Genomic DNA, 21,436 nt, shown 5'->3' on the forward strand with positions numbered 1-21,436 from the left:
ACTCACTCACTCACTTACACACTCACTCACTCTCACACTCACTCACACTCACTCAGTCACTCACTCATTCATACATTCATTCATTTACTTCCTCACTCACTCCATTCATTCATTTACTCACTCACATTAATTCACTCATTCATTCACTCACTCACTCACTCACTCACTCACTCACTCACTCACTCCCTCTCACTCACTCGCTCACTCACTCATTCATACATTCATCATTCACTCACTCACTCACCCTCCCACTCGCTCACCCACTCCTTTACTCACTCATTCCCTCAATCACTCGCTCACCCTCACCCACTCACTCACTCACTCATTCATATTCATTCATTCACTCGCTCATCCTCAATCATTAATTCATTCATCCATTCAATCATTAATTCATTCATTCAATCAATCATTCATTCATCCACTCATACACTCACTCACTCACTCATTCATTCATACATACATACAATCAAGAATGACCCGCCACCCATGTGTAGAGACCCTTCTTCAGACTGATGTCAGGGGAGGGGGGCAGTGCACAGATAGAATGTAGTCGGAGACAGTAAGACTGGTCGGAGAACTGGGAAGGGGGAGGGAATGGAGTGAGAGGGAAAGCAAGAAAGCACCTTGTCAAACCTCTCAGTGCCTTCCTCCCAAGGTCCTATGCCTGCTGCATCTTACACGAAGGACAATGTCTTCATTCGAGCTGAGAAGACCTGGATCGAAGCGCAGAACTTCTGCCGGGTTGAGCACTCGGACCTGGTCAGCATCCAGTCGCTGGAGGAGAACGCACTTGTCGCCCAGGTTCTCCAGAGCGACATGCCGGCTTGGATTGGCCTCTTCAACCGGCACCAGTCCGAATACAGCTGGATGTGGGCCAACGGCGACGAGTTCATCTACTCCAACTGGGACAACTTCTACCCGATGGACTACGCCACCATGTCCGTCTGTGTCATCATGCTGAACGGCCGCTGGAAGGACGTGCCCTGCGACTTCAAGTTCTCTTTCGTCTGCTACAGGGGTAAGGATTGAACAGCGGTAGAGTTGCTGCCTCACGACGCCAGAGACCCGGGTTCACTCCTGGCCACGGGTGCCGTCTGCACGGAGATTTGTACGCGTGGGTTTGCTCCGAGATCTTCTGTTTCCTCCCACACTCCAAAGACGTGCAGGTTAATGGGCTTGGTGTAAATGTAAATTGTCCCATTGTAGTGTTAGCATGCGGGGATGGCTGGTCGGTCTGGACTCGGTGAGCCGAAGGGCCTGTTGCACTACCCTATCTCCAGTCTATCTCCACTCTGTACCTCTACACTAAACTATGCAAGTATTTCTCCCATTACCCCCTCAAACGCCACCGTTAAATCTGGTTTATTTGCAACTCCAGATCAAGCCGGAGTCTTATGAAGAAAGACTGGATAGACTTGGTTTATACTCTCTAGAATTTAGGAGATTGAGAGAGGATCTTATAGAAACTTACAAAATTCTTAAGGGGTTGGACAGGCTAGATGCAGGAAGATTGTTTCCGATGTTGGGGAAGTCCAGGACAAGGGGTCACAGCTTAAGGATAAGGGGGAAATCCTTTAAAACCGAGATGAGGAGAACTTTTTTCCCACAGAGAGTGGTGAATCTCTGGAACTCTCTGCCACAGAGGGTAGTTGAGGCCAGTTCATTGGCTATATTTAAGAGGGAGTTAGATGTGGCCCTTGTGGCTAAGGGGATCAGAGGGTATGGAGAGAAGGCAGGTACGGGATACTGAGTTGATGATCAGCCATGATCATATTGAATGGGGGTGCAGGCTCGAAGGGCCGAATGGCCTACTCCTGCACCTAATTTCTATGTTTCTATGTTTCTATAAAAGGTTGGGGAGGAATTTTTTCTCGATCTGAAGAAGGGTCTTGACCCGAAACGTCACCCACTCCTTCTCTCCATAGATGCTGTCTGTCCCGCTGAGTTACTCCAGCATTTAGTGTCTTATCTCCATGGGTTTTCTGTTTTTATGCAATAGTTGCATTACCTTGCACCATAATTATTGCATTAGGTTGGTTTCATGGTTTACATTCATTGGTGAAATTATTGACAAAGCCATGCCTCCGACCTTAGGGCAACAAAATGCCCTAACTCAATGGTGTAACTCAACGGGTCAGTCGTCATCTCTGGATGACTAAGCTACTAATTTATGGGGTGGGGGGGGGGGGGAGAGGGGGGAAGAGGAGATACAAGTGAAATGTGGAACTTGCAGACTATAGATTGTATGAATGAGGAAAAGAAGCATTCCCCTCCGCACAGTCCATGTTAATGGCTGCAGACAGTCCAAGGAAGTTTTAAGAGAATGATCCAAGGTTTTGTGGAATTTATACATTGAGTGACTGTCCGTTTTATTTTTTTAGGTTAACCGGGCTTTTACTCCAAGAAGAGAAAAAGCATTTGGGACTCTTCAGAATTACTTGAAGTTTACTGACAATGGCCTGAGAAGGAAAATGCTCCCCCTCCACACTCAACACCCCCCCCCCCCCCAACTTCATGTGACTATTCTGCTGCCTCATATATTTGACCCTCCAACTCTTAAGAATGGAATCACCGCCTCTGCACCCATCACGTTAACATGTTTTTCCTGAGAGCAGTCCTTATCCTGCAGTGTTTTTAATGGAGAAATCCCCAATTTTAAATGATTCATCGGTGGTTGGGGGTGGAAGGTGGGCACCTTCTGCAAAGCCTTTTTGTGCGTTTTTGTTTTGCCAGACCCACTCCCCATTTTAGACAATAGACTTCTTCTTCTTCTTTCGTGTGGTGTGCACAGCCTAAAGTTGTTGGACAACTTGTTCTATTTGATCTTCCATTTGTGCACGTCGAGTTGATTGCATTTAGTCGAAACAGGGCGGACCACGCGAAGGTTGCAATCTTCCACCCCGACAATAGACAATAGGTGCAGGAGTAGGCCTATTCGGCCCTTGGAGCCAGCACCGCCATTCAATGTGATCATCCCCAATCAGTACCCTGTTCCTGCCTTCTCCCCATATCCGCTGACTCCGCTATCTTTAAGAGCCCTATTCAGCTCTCTCTTGAAAGTATCCAGAGAACCGGCCTCCACCGACCTCTGAGGCAGAGAATTCCACAGACTCACAACTTTCTGCGTGAAAAAGTGTTTCCTCGCCTCCGTTCTAAATGGCTTACCCACTTATTCTTAAACTGTGTGTGTGGCCCCGTCTTTTACCGCCTTCTTTATGTTTCGCATTCTCCGGCGTCGCCGCGATCGCTCCAGGGTTAAACCGTGGCCCCGCTGTCTACAAAATGCCCAGCCGTGGGCGAAGCGTAAAGGGACCATTCTTCTGGAGAGCGAACCGTGCGCGTCACACACGTGACCAAACTGTTGTCACACCAAATGATACATTAAAAAAAATATGTTGTACGAGACGAATCTTGTTTGCCGCTTATTTTTCCCGCCGACAGAACTGTGACGCGTGCCTGCTGAAGATATGAACATTATAGCTTTAAAAAATAATAATTTGTAAGGTAAAACTGAGTTGTGAATAAAATGGCTCATGGAGTGTGTGTGAGGTTGCTGCCTCTGTACGAATACCTGAAGGGGCTGCTCCTCAAGTTCTGGTTGCATTTTTAGTCCTGGAGGGGGGAGGACCGTTCGGAGCTGGGGGGGGGGGGGGGGGGGGTATCTCCCTGATGGTTTGATCCTGGGCCTGGCCAAGATGCCCATTCACGGATCCCATCCCACCCGTCCCAACCCCCCAAGATGGTTATGAAGCTCGTACAATTACTTTGGTGGGGTAGGGATGGAGAGAGAGGGGATGCAAGGATTACTTGAACTTCGAGAAGTCAATGTTTATACCGCTGGGTTAGAAGCTGCCCAAGCAAAATATGAGGTGCTGTTTCTCCAATTTGCATTTGGCCTCAGTCTGACAATGGAGGAGGCCCAGGACAGAAAGGTCAGTGTGGGAATGGGAGGAGGAGTTCAAGTTTTTGGCAAACCCCATCCCTCCCCCACCCAAGTCGTCGTACTCGCTTCAAAGTCGTCTTGTTGAGTCTCATTATCTGCAGCTCATCTGCCTATATCTCTCGTTTCCCTTTCCCCTGAATCTCAGCCTGAAGAAGGGCCATGATTCGAAACATCGCCCATTCAGATGCTGGTTGACTCGCTGAGTTACTCCAACTTTTTGTGTTTATCTTCGGTTTAAACCAGCATCTGCAGTTCCTACCGACACATAACCGACAAAGCTGCACAAAGTCTTTGGAATGTGGCAGGAAACTGGAGCTCTCAAAGGAAAAACACGCGGTCACTGGGAGAACGTCCAAACTCCATACAGACATCACCCATAGCCCAGTCAGGGTATTGAGTGTTGAAGTTGGGAGGTGACGTTGCAGTTGTATAAGACGTTGGTGAGACCGCATTCAGAATTTTGTGTTCAGTTCTGGGCACCATGTTATAGGAAATATATTGTCAAGCTTGAAAGGGTTCAGAGAAGATTTACGAGGATGTTGCCAGGACTAGAGGGTGTGAGCTACAGGGAGAGTAGGCTGGGTCTCTATTCCATGGAGCACAGGAGGATGAGGGGTGATCTTATAAATGTCTGCTTTCAGAAATGAAGGATAGTTTGATGGTGACGTTCCATACTGAGACTGTCATGTGTGTGTGCATGTGTATGGAATGAGAGAGAGGGTAGCTGATAGAGTAGGGGAGAGCTGCATGGGTGTGTGTGTGTGAGTGAGAGAGAGATAATGAGTGGGGCTGAGACAGCAGGGAAGAGCTGCAGATGTGTGTGTGTGTGTGTGTGTGTGCGCATGTGTATGGAATGAGAGAGAGGGTAGCTGATAGAGTAGGGGAGAGCTGCATGTCTGTGTGTGAGTGAGAGAGAGATAATGAGTGGGGCTGAGACAGCAGGGAAGAGCTGCAGATGTGTGTGTGTGTGTGTGTGTGTGTGTGTGTGTGCGTGCGTGCGTGCGTGCGTGCGTGTGTGCGTGCGTGCGTGTGTGTGTGTGTGTGTGTGTGTGTGTGTGTGTGTGTGTGCATGTACGTGTGTGTGTGTGTGTGTGTGTATGCATGTACATGTGTGTGTGTGTGTGCTCAGTAAGACTTTGATTCCCATATACAGGGTAACACATTCCAAATGTGATTGGCCCAACACTAGGAGGTTTGAGGAGGGTAGTAACAGACCACAAAGGATGGAGAGTTGGCAGATGAAATATAATGCAGAAACGAGAAGTGATGTCCTTTGATCGCCAACTTCGACTAAGTAGCATGTTTGCATACATACCTGACACTACAACAGCATGTCGAGGGGGTGGTAAGTGAGGCATTTGGATTCATAAATAAAGGCACACAGCATAACAGTGAAAATAATTGTAAGGGTTCAAAGCATTAGTTAGACAGCATGCAATTCTGGGGACCAAAAATTTGAAGGATGTGAATATTACCACGAAGATGCACAAAAAATGTATTCGCTGGAATTGTTCCAGGGAACAAATTGAGAAACTAGTTTGTTGCTTTGGAGTGACGTCGAGGGTAGATTTGGGAGAGATGTTTGGATGACTGGTTTAGAGGAATTAGAACGAAGGTGTTGCCACCAGTTCATGACTTCTAGGAGCAGATTTAGGCCATTTTGGTGCATAAAATCTACTCCGCCATGCAATCACGGCCGATTTATCTTTCCCTCTAACCCCATTCTTAAGGTCATAAGTGATAGGAGTAGAATTAGGCATTCGGCCCATCATTCTCCTGCCTTCGCACCATAACCCTGACACCCTTCCTAATCAAGAGCCTGTCAATTTCCACAAGAATACCCATTGACTTTCCAATAACCCTTTCTGGCTTAAGCCCTCCCTTCACCGCCTTCAGTTTAAATTCCATTTGGAATATTTTGGAGGACCAAGAAACCAAGAACCAAGACTTGGCCTCCACAGCGGTCTGCAACCATAGATTCACCAGCCTCTAATTAAATAAATTCCTCCTCATCTGCTTACTAGAGATGTTTATTTTAATTCTGAGGCTATGGCCGCTGCTCCGAGACTCTTCCACTAGTGGAAACATCCCCTCCACATTCACTCTATCCAGGCCATTCATTATTCGTCCAGTTTCAAGTGGCTTAAAGAGTGATGGAAATGCACTGTTTAAGAAGGAACTGCAGATGCTGGAAAAATCGACGGTAGACAAAAATGCTGGAGAAACTCAGCGGGCAAGATGGAAACGAACGAATAATTTTCAGCATGGGAAAGTTAGGAAAAAAACTCTTTTAATCTTCAAATAAGTATTATGATCTAGATAAATGTGAGGTGCAACACCTTGGCAGGACAATCAAAATAGGACGTACATGGTAAATGGTAGGGAATTGAAGAATACAGTTGAACAGAGGGATCTGGGAATAACCGTGCATAGTTCCTTGAAGGTGGAATCTCATATAGATAGGGTGGTAAAGAAAGCTTTTGATATGTTAGCCTTTATAAATCAGAGCATTGAGTATAGAAGCTGGGATGTAATGTTAAAATTGTACAAGGCATTGGTGAGACCAATTCTGGAGTATGGTGTACAATTTTGGTCGCCCAATTATAGGAAGGATGTCAACAAAATAGAGAGAGTACAGAGGAGATTTACTAGAATGTTGCCTGGGTTTCAACAACTAAGTTACAGAGAAAGGTCCTGACAACTCCGACCCCCGACGCATGTGGCAAGGCATCCAGGCCATCACGGACTACAGACCCTCCAACATCACCCCCACATCCAGCGACGCCTCCTTCCTTGAGGAGCTTAACCACTTCTATGGCCGCTTCGACAGGGACAATCTAGAGACAGCCATCAAGGCTGTGCTACCTGCTGATCACCAACCCCTCACATTCACCCCCTACGACGTGTACGTGGCACTGAGTAGGACTAATGCACGTAAGGCTGCTGGCCCTGACGGCATCCCCGGGCGCGTGCTCAGTGCCTGTGCTGCGCAGCTGACAGACGTCTGGACTGACATCTTCAACCTGTCACTTGCCCAAGCAGTTGTCCCCACTTGCCTTAAAGCCACCTCCATCGTGCCAGTGCCAAAACACTCCACTGCGGCAAGCCTCAACGACTTCCGCCCAGTTGCACTTACCCCCATCATCACCAAGTGCTTCGAGAGGCTGGTCCTGGCACACCTCAAAAGCTGCCTACCCCCCACACTGGATCCCTATCAGTTTGCCTACCGCAAGAACAGGAGTACGGAGGATGCCATCTCAACGGCACTTCACTCCGCCCTCTCCCACCTTGACAACAGAGACACTTATGTAAGAATGCTGTTCATCGATTACAGCTCAGCATTCAACACCATTATTCCATCAAAACTGATCACCAAACTCGGTAACCTGGGCATCGACCCCTCCCTCTGCAACTGGATACTGGACTTTCTAACCAACAGACCCCAGTCTGTGAGGTTAGACAAGCACACCTCTTCAACCCTCACCCTGAACACCGGCGTTCCTCAGGGCTGTGTGCTGAGCCCCCTCCTCTACTCCCTCTTCACCTATGACTGCACACCTGTACATGGTACTAACACCATCATCAAGTATGCAGATGATACAACGGTGATTGGCCTCATCAGCAACAACGATGAGCTGGCCTACAGGGAGGAGGTCCAGCACTTAGCAGCATGGTGCGCTGACAACAACCTGGCCCTTAACTCCAAGAAGACCAAGGAGCTCATTGTAGACTTCAGGAAGTCCAGAGGCGGCACGCACACCCCCATCCACATTAACGGGACAGAGGTGGAACGTGTTTCTAGCTTCAGGTTCCTGGGAGTCAACATCTCCGATGACCTCTCTTGGACCCACAATACCTCTACTCTGATCAAGAAGGCTCATCAGCGTCTCTTCTTCCTGAGGAGACTGAAGAAGGTCCATCTGTCTCCTCAGATCCTGGTGAACTTCTACCGCTGCACCATCGAGAGCATCCTTACCAACTGCATCACAGTATGGTATGGCAACTGCTCTGTCTCCGACCGGAAGGCACTGCAGAGGGTGGTGAAAATTGCCCAACGCATCACCGGTTCCACGCTCCCCTCCATTGAGTCTGTCCAAAGCAAGCATTGTCTGCGGAGGGCGCTCAGCATCGCCAAGGACTGCTCTCACCCCAACCATGGACTGTTTACCCTCCTACCATCCGGGAGGCGCTACAGGTCTCTCCGTTGCCGAACCAGCAGGTCGAGGAACAGCTTCTTTCCGGCGGCTGTCACTCTACTAAACAACGTACCTCGGTGACTGCCAATCACTCGGTGACTGCCGGACACTTATTATTTATTTTTTATTCAAATCGTTTGCTATGTCGCTCTTCAAGGGAGATGCTAAATGCATTTCGTTGTCTCTGTACTGTACACTGACAATGACAATTAAAATTAAAATTGAATCTGAATCTGAATCTGAAGGTTGAATAAGTTGGGTCTTTATTCTCTGGAGCGCAGAAGGTTAAGGGGGGACTTGATAGAGGTCTTTAAAATGATGAGAGGGATAGACAGAGTTGATGTGGACAAGCTTTTCCCTTTGAGAATAGGGAAGATTCAAACAAGAGGACATGACTTCAGAATTAAGGGACAGAAGTTTAGGGGTAACATAAGGGGGAACGTCTTTACTCAGAGAGTGGTAGCGGTGTGGAATGAGCTCCCAGTGGAAGTGGTGGAGGCAGGTTCGTTGGTATCATTTAAAAATAAATTGGATAGGCATATGGATGAGAAGGGGATGGAGGGTTATGGTATGAGTGCAGGCAGGCGGGACTAAGGGAAAAAAGTTGTTCGGCACGGACTTGTGGGGCCGAGATGGCCCGTTTCCGTGCTGTAATTGTTATATGGTTATTAATTCTCTGTTAGCAACTAAATCGACCAGTGGTTGCAAAACCGGAATTAATTTGAGATCAAATAACGGTCTGTTCTTTATTTTGCTACATTTGCCGCCTCTAATTTCGATCGCAGAGGAATCTAATGACCAGCTTGTTCAGATACGCTATCAAACCCCAGCCTACTTCCAATATATTTTATACTATGAACTTGGTATATAAAATTATTGATTAAATATTTTAAATTATTCAGCAACCGCTGGCTGCACCATAAATCACACCCGGGTCGAAAGTGGGCAATGTAATTTAAAATACTAATTGAAACTTCTAAGGCTAAGTTTTGATTGAACAATCATGTGAAAATAAGAGTCAAGAGTCAAGAGAATTTATTGTCATGTGTCCCACTTAGGACAATGAAATTCTTGCTTTGCTTCAGCACAACAGAATATTGTAGGCAGGAATAGGCTTTTCACTTGAAAGGATAGGCTCCAATGTTAAATCAAAACTCAAAGCTTAGTTTAGATTTTGAAGAGCTAATTAAACATGTGAAGAAATGTGCACTGTGGGTTAGCGGGACGATGTAAGGGCGACACGGTGGCACAGCAATAGAGTTACTGCCTCACAGTGCTAGAAACCCGGGTGCCATCCTGACTACAGATGCTGTCTGTACAGAGTTTGTGTATTCTCCCCTTGACTTGTGCAGGGTTTCCTCCGGGCGCTCCGGTTTCCTCCCACACTCCAAAGGCGTGAGGGTTTGTAGTTTAACATAGAAACATAGAAAATAGGTGCAGGAGTAGGCCATTCGGCCCTTCGAGCCTGCACCGCCATTCAATATGATCATGGCTGATCATCCAACTCAGTATCCCGTTCCTGCCTTCTCTCCATACCCCCTGATAACTTTAGCCACAAAGGCCACATCTAACTCCCTCTTAAATATAGCCAACGAACTGGCCTCAACTACCTTCTGTGGCAGAGAGTTCCAGAGATTCACCACTCTCTGTGTGAAAAATTCTTTCCTCATCTCGGTCCTAAAAGATTTCCCCCTTATCCTTAAACTGTGACCCCTTGTTCTGGACTTCCCCAACATCGGGAACAATCTTCCTGCATCTAGCCTGTCCAACCCCTCTAGAATTTTGTAAGTTTCTATAAGATCCCCCCTCAATCTTCTAAATTCTAGCGAGTACAAGCCGAGTCTATCCAGTCTTTCTTCATATGAAAGTCCTGACATCCCAGGAATCAGTCTGGTGAACCTTCTCTGTACTCCCTACATGGTAAGAATGTCTTTCCTCAGATTAGGAGACCAAAACAGTACGCAATACTCCAGGTGTGGTCTCACCAAGACCCTGTACAACTGTATACTCAAATCCTTCTGCTATAAATGCTAACATACCAAAAGGATTTAAGTTCTAGTTTAATTGGCTTCGGTAAAAAAAATGCAAATTGTCACCAGTGTGTGCAGGATAGTGTTAGTGTGCTGGTCAGGGCAGACTCGGTGGGTCAAACGGAATGTTTCCGCGCTGTATCTCCAAACTGAACTATAAAAGCAGATTGGAATTGTTTTAATCGGGGAAGGGCGACACTTGAGCGGTGATCTAACGGGAGAAGGGAGACAAATGCACCTCCTGGCTTCTCAGACGGTGGGCTGGGTCGGGATCCCGTGGGTGGTCTCCACTCTGCTCGCCTGCAGCTCGGCGCGTTCATTCCCTGCCAAAAGTATGTAAGGAAGTGCAGACGCTGGTTTAAACCGAAGACAGACAGAAAAGACTGGAGTAACTCGGCGGGACAGGCAGCATATTTGCGAAGAAGTAATATGTGCCTCGACCCGAAATGTCTCCTATTTCCTTTTCCCCAGAGATGCTGTCTGACCCGCTGAGTTACTCCAGCTTTTCGTGTCTACCGTGAAGACGAGGGGTTTGCAGACGAGGTGCTTAATCCTCCCGACTTCTCTTGGGTGTGTAGGGTCGGAGGGACGGGATCCTGTTTGCTCTTGCTCTCCGCTCTCCTCGCCTGGGTCTCCGCGCTCTTCGTACAACCATTGGGACACTGCCCAGTCCATCATCGGCTCTGACCTTCCCACCATTGAGGGGATCTATCGCAGTCGCCGCCTCAAAAAGGCTGGCAGCATCATTAAGGACCCACACCATCTTGGCCACACACTCACCTCTCCGCTGCTATCAGGTGGAAGGTACAGGAGCCTGAAATCTGCAACAACCAGGTTCAGGAATAACTGCTTCCCCACAGCCATCAGTCTATTAAACACAACTTCAAACTTTGAACTATAACAGCCTATTGCACTTTATCTTTATGTTTATGATGTGTGTGTATATATATATGGACACACTGATCTGATCTGCATTTATGACTGCAATATCCTGTTGTGCTGCATCAATGCAAGAATTCCATTGTTTTTAACAGGTAGGAAAGTATGCATGTCTTGCATTAATAACACATACCGGAAGTTACGGATGTCCTCCAGATGGATTTAGCGGCTCCGTGCGTCAAGCCCTATGACCCAGTGACCTTACGTGCAACCAAATATTATAGAGGAGCTCCTCTATAATCTTTGCGTGCAACCCACTCATGAAACACAACATCAAACAAACTTTGAACTACAACAGCCTTTGGACTTTATCTTTATGTTTATGATGTGTGTGTGTATATATATATGGACACACTGATCTGATCTGCATATATGACTGCAATATCCTATGACTGCAATTGTGCTGCATCAATGCTAGAATTCCATACAATTTAAAGCTTGAAAAACGTAGGTTCTCTCTCAAAGGCTCTACCAAGACATTCCTAGATACATGGAACCCTTTCTTGGAACTTGTTAACTCTCTCAACTTGTCCCCGGACTCGGAAGAGGACTGAGTGCTCTCCACCATTGTTCTGCTCTACTGCAGCTGCTCTCCCCTTAACCCCCACCCCTCCCCACACTTATTTATTTAATTACTTACTTATTTACTGTTATTAGTGACCCCCTTTTTTTCCTTTTTTTTGTACTTTTTGTTGTGGGTTGAAGGTGGGTAAGGGTAAGGGCTTTGAGGGTCGCTTACATACTGTTGCACAATTATGCCTTGACTGTCACTGTCTGTTATCATTGGACGTATGCAAATTGTTGTGAAATTCAAATAAACATTTTTAATCAAACAAACATATATAACAGCCTTTGGACTTTATCTTTATGTTTATGATGTGTGTGTGTATATATATATATATATATATATATATATGGACATACTGATCTGGTCTGCATTTATGACTGCAATATCCTCGTGCTGCATTAATGCAAGAATTCCATTGGCCTATCTGGGACAAAACTCTCTTGAATCTTGACGCGGGAAAGGGCAACCCGGAAGTCAGCGGGCCCCGTGATTGGCTATTTCCAGGGGACACCGCGTTGGACCGACGGGCTGGGAGCCAATAGGAAAGGGGCGGCGGCTGATTCCTCATTTGCATAAGGCAGTGTATATCAGGGGGCGAGCGGCGACGGGCGGCCGCAGTCGGGTGAAGGAACGAAGCGAGCAGGCGATCGCGGTGAAGGATGCCCGAGAATGTGAGCAAGGTGATCGCCAAGAAAGGGGCCAAAGAAGGCGGCTTCCATGCCGCACTCGAAGGGCGCGAAGAGGCGGCGCCGGGTCCGCAGGGAGAGCTACGGCATCTACGTGTACAAGGTGCTGAAGCAGGTGCACCCGGACACGGGCATCTCCTCCAAGGCCATGAGCATCATGAACTCCTTCGTCAACGACGTCTTCGAGCGGATCGCCTGCGAGGCGCTGCGCCTGGTGCACTACAGCGGGCGGCACACTATGTCGTCGCGGGAGATCCAGACGGCCGTGCGGCTGCTGGTGCCCGGGGAGCTGGCCAAGCACGCAGTCTCCGAGGGCACCAAGGCCGTCACCAAGTACACCAGCTGCAAATGAGACACACCCGCTGGCAACCTGCCCTCCACCCACCCACACACCCATCAAAGGCTCTTTTCAGGGCCACCTCCACATTGTCCGCTTGGAGTTTCGCCTTCAACAGGTTGCATAAACAGCCCCTGCTATTTCGCTTGGGCACTTACACTTTGTCGACTTGGAGCTGCGCCTTTCATAGGTTGCATAAACAGCTCCTGGTATATGGTCTGATGAAGGGTCTCGACCCGAAACGTCTCCAATATCAATCAATCAATATTCTTGCCATAGAGGGAGTACAGAGAAGGTTCACCAGACTGATTCCTGGGATGTCAGGACTTTCATATGAACAATGACTGGATAGACTCGGTTTGTACTCGCTAGAATTTAGAAGATTGAGGGGGAATCTTATAGAAACTTACAAAATTCTTAAGGGGTTGGACAGGCTAGATGCAGGAAGATTGTTCCCGATGTTGGGGAAGTCCAGAACAAGGGGTCACAGTTTAAGGATAAGGGGGAAATCTTTTAGGACCGAGATGAGGAAAACATTTTTTACACAGAGAGTGGTGAATCTCTGGAACTCTCTGTCACAGAAGGTAGTTGAGGCCAGTTCATTGGCTATATTTAAGAGGGAGTTAGATGTGGCCCTTGTTGCTAAAGGGATCAGGGGGTATGGAGAGAAAGCAGGGACAGGATACTGAGTTGGATGATCAGCCATGATCATATTGAATGGCGGTGCAGGCTCGAAGGGCCGAATGGCCTACTCCTGCACCTATTTTATATGTTTCTAATATCAGTTTTATTTGTCAATGCGCATAAAGTGCAAGTGAAATGAATTTGACTGCAGCGGTACAATGAAAAAGAACACAATAATTTTTTCTTTAACACAAACATCCACGACAACACTCATCACTGTAATGGAAGGCACAAAATATGGCCAGTCCTGCTCCATTTGGCCAGACCTCAGAAAAACTGAGATGTTTCAGTGGTCAGTAAGACTTGTACAACGAGATCTGTACTTTTCACTGCGAAAAAATAACAATGTGGTGAGGATTAAATTAAGTCTGAAGAAGGGTCTCGACCTGAAACGTCACCTATTCCCTTCGCTCCATAGATGCTGCCTCACCCGCTGAGTTTCTCCAGCATTTTTGTCTACCTTCGATTTTTTCCAGCATCTGCAGTTCCTTTTGTAAACAACTGCAAATTTCGCTTGGGCACTTCCATTTTGTAAGCTTGAAGCTTCGCTTACAGAGGGCTTTGAACTCCTCAACCGTACTAAAATCGACGGGAGTGGAGTTGGGTGCAAAATGGTCAACAGCTTCCAATAATAAACAGATATTTTTATTAGGGAAGAGATAAGACTTTTTGCCTTCCATCACAGCGAGGAGGTGTTTGGAGATTCACTGTGATGGATCCTAGCAGCATGATGCGCTGACACAACCTGGCCCTTAAGTCCAAGAAGACCAAGGAGCTCATTATAGACTTCAGGAAGTCTAGGGGCGGCACGCACATCCCCATCCACATTAACGGGATGGAGGTGGAACGTGTTTCCAGCTTCAGGTTCCTGGGGGTCAACATCTCCGATGACCTCTCTTGGACCCACAATACCTCAACTGGTCAAGAAGGCTCACCAGCGTCTCTTCTTCCTGAGGAGACTGAAGAAGGTCCGTCTGTCTCCTCAGATTCTGGTGAACTTCTACCGCTGCATCATCGAGAGCATCCTTACCAACTGTATCACAGTATGGTATGGTAACTGCTCTGACTCCGACCGGAAGGCATTGCAGAGGGTGGTGAAAATTGCCCAACGCATCATCGGTTCCTCACTCCCCTCCATTGAGTCTGTCCAAAGCAAGTGTTGTCTGCGGAGGGCGCTCAGCATCGCCAAGGACTGCTCTCACCCCAACCATGGACTGTTTACCCTCCTACCATCCGGGAGGCGCTACAGATCTCTCCGTTGCCGGACCAGCAGGTCCAGGAACAGCTTCTTCCCTGCGGCTGTCACTCTACTCAACACTGTACCTCGGTGACTGCCAATCACCCCCCCACACTCCTCCCACAGGAAAAACACTATGACTTTATACATGTAAATAGATTTATTTGTTGATATTATATTCTATGTCGCTCTTCCAGGGAGATGCTAACTTACGTAAGAATGCTGTTCATCGATTACAGCTCAGCATTCAACACCATTATACCATCAAAACTGATCACCAAACTCGGTAACCTGGGCATCGACCCCTCCCTCTGCAACTGGATACTGGACTTTCTAACCAACAGACCCCAGTCTGTGAGGTTAGACAAGCACACCTCTTCAACCCTCACCCTGAACACCGGCGTTCCACAGGGCTGTGTGCTGAGCCCCCTCCTCTACTCCCTCTTCACCTATGACTGCACACCTGTACATGGTACTAACACCATCATCAAGTATGCAGATGATACGACGGTGATTGGCCTCATCAGCAACAACGATGAGCTGGCCTACAGGGAGGAGGTCCAGCACTTAGCAGCATGGTGCGCTGACAACAACCTGGCCCTTAACTCCAAGAAGACCAAGGAGCTCATTGTAGAGTTCAGGAAGTCCAGAGGCGGCACGCACACCCCCATCCACATTAACGGGACGGAGGTGGAACGTGTTTCTAGCTTCAGGTTCCTGGGAGTCAACATCTCCGATGACCTCTCTTGGACCCACAATACCTCTACTCTGATCAAGAAGGCTCATCAACGTCTCTTCTTCCTGAGGAGACTGAAGAAGGTCCATCTGTCTCCTCAGATCCTGGTGAATTTCTACCGCTGCACCATCAAGAGCATCCTTACCAACTGCATCATAGTATGGTATGGCAACTGCTCCGTCTCCGACCGAAAAGCACTGCAGAGGGTGGTAAAAATTGCCCAACTCATCACCGGTTCCTCACTCCCCTCCATTGAGTCTGTCCAAAGCAAGTGTTGTCTGCGGAGGGCGCCCCCCCCCCCCCACCCCACACACTCCTCCTACAGGAAAAACACTATGACTGTATGCATGTAAATAGATTTATTTATTGAAATCATATTCTATGTCGCTCTCCCAGGGAGATGCTAACTGCATTTCGTTGTCTCTGTATTGTACACTGACAATGACAATTAAAGTTGAATCTGGATGTTTGTGTTAAACTGTGTTCTGTTTTTTTGCTGTTATGACTGCAGGGAACGACATTTCGTTCAAGCATTTGTTTGGTTGAATGAGAAAAAAACGGATTCTATTCTATGTAGGATAGGTTAGATTTAACTGTACCCCAGAAAAAACAGAGATGTTTCAGTGGTCAGTAAGACTTGTATAATGAGATCAGTCCCATTCAGTACGTTCACTAGGCAACTCGGAGCTACCTAATCCCAACCAGATCCGTACTTTTCACTCCACAAAATAACAATGTGGAGAGGATTAAATTAAATCTGAATAAGGGTCTCGACCCGAAACATCACATATTCATTCTCTACATAGATGCTGAGTTTCTCCAGCATTTTTGTAGGAGTCAGGGGATATGGGGAGAAGGCAGGAACGGGGTACTGATTGTGAATAGACGGGTAGTTAAAAGTGTTGGAGAAACTCAGCGGGTGAGGCAGGAACTAAGGAGCGAAGGAAATAAGCAACGTTTCGGGCCTAAACCCTTCTTCAGACTGTGGATGATCATCCATGATCACATTGAATGTCGGTTCTTGGTTTCTTGGTCCTCCAAAATATTCCAAATTCCAAATGGAATTTAAACTGGAGGTGGTGGAGGGAGGGCTTAAGCCAAAAAGGGTTATTGGGAAGAAAGAGCTACTTTAAATTTAGTTGCATCTGGTTGGGTAACTATAGTTGGGTGGAGATTATTCCATGCTTTAATTGTCGGGGGAAGAACGAATTGCTGTACACATCTGTCTTTGTAGCTGGGATCACAAATTGGATCGAATGCCCTGGTCTGCTCCTAATTGGTTTGGATTTGGTGTAGGTCTTGTAGTCTATGTCGAGCTGACCATTTAACACCCCAGATAATTCAGAAGTTTGAGTCACTCACTTCTCTCATAGGTGTTAGTAACAAATAGAGCTGGCTCGAAGGGCCGAGTGGCCTACTCCTACACCTATTGTCTCCATTCCCGTCATTTTCGATCCGATCGAGGAGCTTATAGCCCCTGTAAGCGAAACTCCAAGCGGACAATGTGGAGGTGGCCCTGAAAAGAGCCTTTGTTGGGTGTGTGGGTGGGTGTGTGGAGGGCAGGTTGCCAGCGGGTGTGTCTCATTTGCAGCTGGTGTACTTGGTGACGGCCTTGGTGCCCTCGGAGACTGCGTGCTTGGCCAGCTCCCCGGGCACCAGCAGCCGCACGGCCGTCTGGATCTCCCGCGACGACATAGTGTGCCGCCCGCTGTAGTGCACCAGGCGCAGCGCCTCGCAGGCGATCCGCTCGAAGACGTCGTTGACGAAGGAGTTCATGATGCTCATGGCCTTGGAGGAGATGCCCGTGTCCGGGTGCACCTGCTTCAACACCTTGTACACGTAGATGCCGTAGCTCTCCCTGCGGACCCGGCGCCGCCTCTTCGCGCCCTTCGAGTGCGACATGGAAGCCGCCTTCTTGGCCCCTTTCTTGGCGATCACCTTGCTCACATTCTCGGGCATCCTTCACCGCGATCGCCTGCTCGCTTCGTTCCTTCACCCGACTGCGGCCGCCCCCGTCCCCGCTCGCCCCCTGATATACACTGCCTTATGCAAATGAGGAATCAGCCGCCGCCCCTTTCCTATTGGCTCCCAGCCCGTCGGACCCACGCGGTGTCCCCTGGAAATAGCCAATCACGAGGCCCGCTGACTTCCGGGTTGCCCTTTCCCGCGTCAAGATTCAAGAGAGTTTTGTCCCAGATAGGATGATGGAATTCTTGCATTAATGCAGCACAAGAGGATATTGCAGTCATAAATGCAGATCAGATCAGTATGTCCATATATATATATTTACACACACATCATAAACATAAAGATAAAGTCCAAAGGCTGTTATAGTTCAGAGTTTGTTTGATTTAAATCTTTTTGTTTGAATTTCAGAACAATTTGCATACATACAATGATCACAGACTGACAGTCAAGGCATAATTTTGCAACAGTATGTAAGCGACCCTCAAAGCCCTTACCCTTACCCACCTTCAACCCGCCCGAATCAGGTCGGAACCAAAGGGGGACAAACTACACTCACATACATACACATCTACACAAATATGGTAAGATGAGCGGAACAAAAAGTACTAAAAAAAAAGGGAAAAAAAGGGGGTCACTAATAACAGTAAATAAGCAAGTAATTAAATAATTAATGTGGGGAGGGGGGGGGGGGGGTTAAGGGGAAAGGAGCTGCAGTAGAGCAGAACAATGGTGGAGAGCTCTCATTTCCTCTTCCGAGTTCGGGGACAAGTTGAGAGAGTAAACAAGTTCCAAGAAAGGGTTCCATGTATCTAGGAATGTCTTGGTAGAGCCTTTGAGAGACAACCTACGTTTTTCAAGCTTTAAATTGTAAAGCACCTCCTTAATCCGGCGGGTGTGTGTCGGGGGACAGGTGAGCCTCCAGTTAAGCAAGATCAGTCTCCGGGCTAACAAGGTTGTAAAAGCTAGAACCCGTTTCACCGCAACAGAGAGGTTGTTGGTGGGAGGGGTACCGAAAATGGCTGACAGTGCGTTTGCAGGAATAGTCTGGCCATAGGCTCTGCTTATCAAGTCGAAAGCACCCCTCCAAAAGGCTGCTAGCTTAGGGCAGGACCAAAACATATGGCTATGGTTGGCAGGGGATTGATTCCATCTGTTGCAGGTGTCCCTAACAGCGGGGTAAATTCTAGATAATCTTGCATTTGTGTAGTGGACTTTGTGAAGGACTTTGCATTGGATTAGGCCATGACGGGCACATATGGAGAAAGATTGGATCAAATCCAAGGCAGAGTCCCATTGCTGGTCTGTTAGTTTCGTATTCAGCTCACCCTCCCACGCAGCTTTTAATGAGGTATGAGGTTTCAATATAACCAACCCTAACAAGTTATACAAAACAGAGATGCATTTCTTCCAGTTGGGATCTAGAGCTAAGATGGTATCGGTCAGGGTTTCGGGGGGGGGGGGGGCGATTTGGGAAATGGATGAATGTCTTCTTCACAAAATCCCAAATCTGGAAAAAACGAAAAAGGTGGGAGTTTGGGAGGCTATAGTTGGACGAGAGCTCAGCAAAAGACGAAAAGATGCCATCCTTGTATAGGTTTTTGATACTACTGATACCGTTGCTATGCCAGGTTTTGAATGCGTGGTCTGTACTTGAAGGTTTAAAGATGTGGTTTTTAAGCAGTGGGGTCAAGATGGAAGGGTCTTGTAAACCAAAGTTTTTCCTGAGTTGACTCCATATCTTGAGCGAGAGGGACGCAATTGGGCCTGCACCCACAGATGTTATAGGAAGGGGGAGTTGGGAGCATAGGACAGACCGCAACGGGAGATGTGAACTCGCCTTTTCCATGTGTACCCAGGTCGGTAGGTGGTCGCAATCATCATTCATCCAATACAGGAGTTTTTGCAAGTTAGCTGCCCAATAGTATCGCCTAAAGTCAGGAAGTGCCAAACCGCCGTCACTCTTAGGAGACTGCAGTATCGCCTTTCGGATTCTAGCCGGTTTGCTACCCCATAAAAATTTAGATATTGTCCTTTCTAATTTATCAAAAAAAGATTTAGTGATAAGTATAGGGACGTGCTGGAAAAGACACAGGAATTTGGGTAGGACGACCATCTTGACCAGATTTATCCGGCCCACGAGGGATAGCGGTAAAACTGACCAGCGGTCAAAATCTCTTTCAGCTTTCTCAACCAGAGGCAGAAAGTTTGTGCGGAACATATCAGATAAGGGTGTTGTGATAAAGACGCCGAGGTAGCGAAACCCGTCCTCTGCCCATTTGAATGAGGTTAAAGAGCGAGGGAGCTGCTTAGCCAATGAGTTAATCGGTAATAGCTCACTCTTTTGGTAATTAAGTTTATAACCAGAATACGCGCCAAACCGTTCTAAAATATTCGTAATCACAGGGAGAGAGCTGACTGGATTCGAGATGTACAGGAGCAGGTCATCCGCATACAATGAGACTTTATGAGTTGTGTCGAACCGTGTAATACCTTTAAAGCCCTTCTCTGAGCGTAACCAGACCGCCAAGGGTTCTATCGCGACAGCAAACAGAAGTGGTGATAACGGGCAACCCTGTCTGGTACCTCTCTGAAGGGGGAAGTGGGGCGACAGTGTGTCGTTTGTTTGTACTGAGGCCACCGGGGACGAGTATAATAGACTGACCCAAAGAATAAAACTGTTACCGAGGCCAAACTCCCCTCCAGTTTTGACCCGTTCCAGTTTGCTTATCGGCCGAACCGCTCCACAGAGGATGCTATCTCTTCTGCAGTCCACCTGAGCCTACAACACCTGGAGGAGAGGAACACCCACGTGCGGATGCTGTTTGTTGATTTCAGCTCAGCATTTAATACGATAATCCCCCAGCATCTGGTGAGCAAACTGGCACCCTTAGGATTCAATAACAGACTATGCAACTGGATCCTGGATTTTCTTTCTGAAAGACCACAGTCTGTGCGGGTGGGGAAGAACACCTCCTCGGTCATCACATTGAGCACCGGCTCCCCTCAGGGCTGTGTCCTGAGTCCGCTGCTCTTTACATTGATGACACATGACTGTGTCGCCAGGTCCACTACTAACCATATCATCAAATACGCGGATGACACAACAGTAGTGGGCCTCATCCGCAATAACGACGACCAGGCATATAGAGAGGAGGTGGAACAGCTGGTGAATTGGTGCAGCAGGAACAACCTTCTCCTAAATGTGAACAAAACCAAGGAGATTGTCGTCGATTTCAGAAGGAAAATTCAGCCCAGTCACACTCCACTTTGCATCAACAACTCAGCAGTGGAGCAGGTGAAAAGCATCAAGTTCCTGGGGGTGCATATAACGGACACCTTAAACTGGTCCACAAACATTACATCTCTGGCAAAACTGGCACAGCAGCGGTTGTACTTCCTCCGCAGGTTGAGAAGTTTACACCTCCACCCTCCCATACTCGCCACTTTCTACAGAAGCACAATTGAGTCGGTCCTGACCAGCTGCATCTCCACGTGGTGCAGCAGCTGTACAGCTGCGGACTGGAAGTGCCTTCAGAGAGTGGTGAGGACAGCGGAAAAAATCACTGGGACTTCTCTTCCTTCCATCATGGACATGGGGTACAAGCGCTGTCTGAGTAGAGCTAAGGGCATTATCAGAGCCCCCACACACCCACAATTTGGACTGTTCGTACTGCTTAACTCTGGGAGGAGGTACCGCAGCATGAAGAGCGGGACAACCAGGTTCTGCAACAGCTTCATCCCCCAGGCCATAAGATTACTGAACAATCAAAAAAAAACCGAGGCTAGAACTTTTTAAATATCGTCACTTTTAAAAACTTTTTACTATATATTTATTTTACAGAACCATGCGCATGACGCATTTTTATGGACGCACCTGGAACTTTTAACTTTTAACTGATTTTGGAGAGTAAAATGCAACAAAATTTTGTTCAAGGTGCACTGTGTCTAGGTGTATATCTGAATGACAATAAAGTTTTCATGCATTCATTCATTCATTCATTCATTCATTCATTCATTCAATCATTCACCTGTCCATCGCCTCATATAGGTACCTCCACTCGATCCTGCCGAAAGCTTTTTCGGCGTCGAGGGAGAGCACTATCTCCGGGGTC

At 47.6% G+C, this 21,436-nt stretch overlaps 1 protein-coding gene and 1 pseudogene across 1 annotated transcript; one reads left to right on the forward strand and one right to left on the reverse strand.

Moving 5' to 3' along the window:
- The first annotated feature begins 12,345 nt into the window (after nt 1-12,345).
- On the forward strand, nt 12,346-13,394 carry LOC129693915 (late histone H2B.L4-like; annotated as a pseudogene).
- Nucleotides 13,395-16,457: 3,063 nt separating this feature from the next.
- Nucleotides 16,458-17,315, reverse strand: LOC129693916 (late histone H2B.L4-like). Its single transcript, XM_055630649.1, has one exon. It carries the CDS (start codon nt 17,313-17,315, stop codon nt 16,938-16,940), a length of 378 nt encoding a protein of 125 aa, XP_055486624.1. The 3' UTR covers nt 16,458-16,937.
- Nucleotides 17,316-21,436: the final 4,121 nt, after the last annotated feature.

The sequence above is a fragment of the Leucoraja erinacea genome, unplaced genomic scaffold (genome assembly GCF_028641065.1).
Source record: "Leucoraja erinacea ecotype New England unplaced genomic scaffold, Leri_hhj_1 Leri_476S, whole genome shotgun sequence".
Lineage (NCBI taxonomy): Eukaryota > Metazoa > Chordata > Chondrichthyes > Rajiformes > Rajidae > Leucoraja > Leucoraja erinaceus.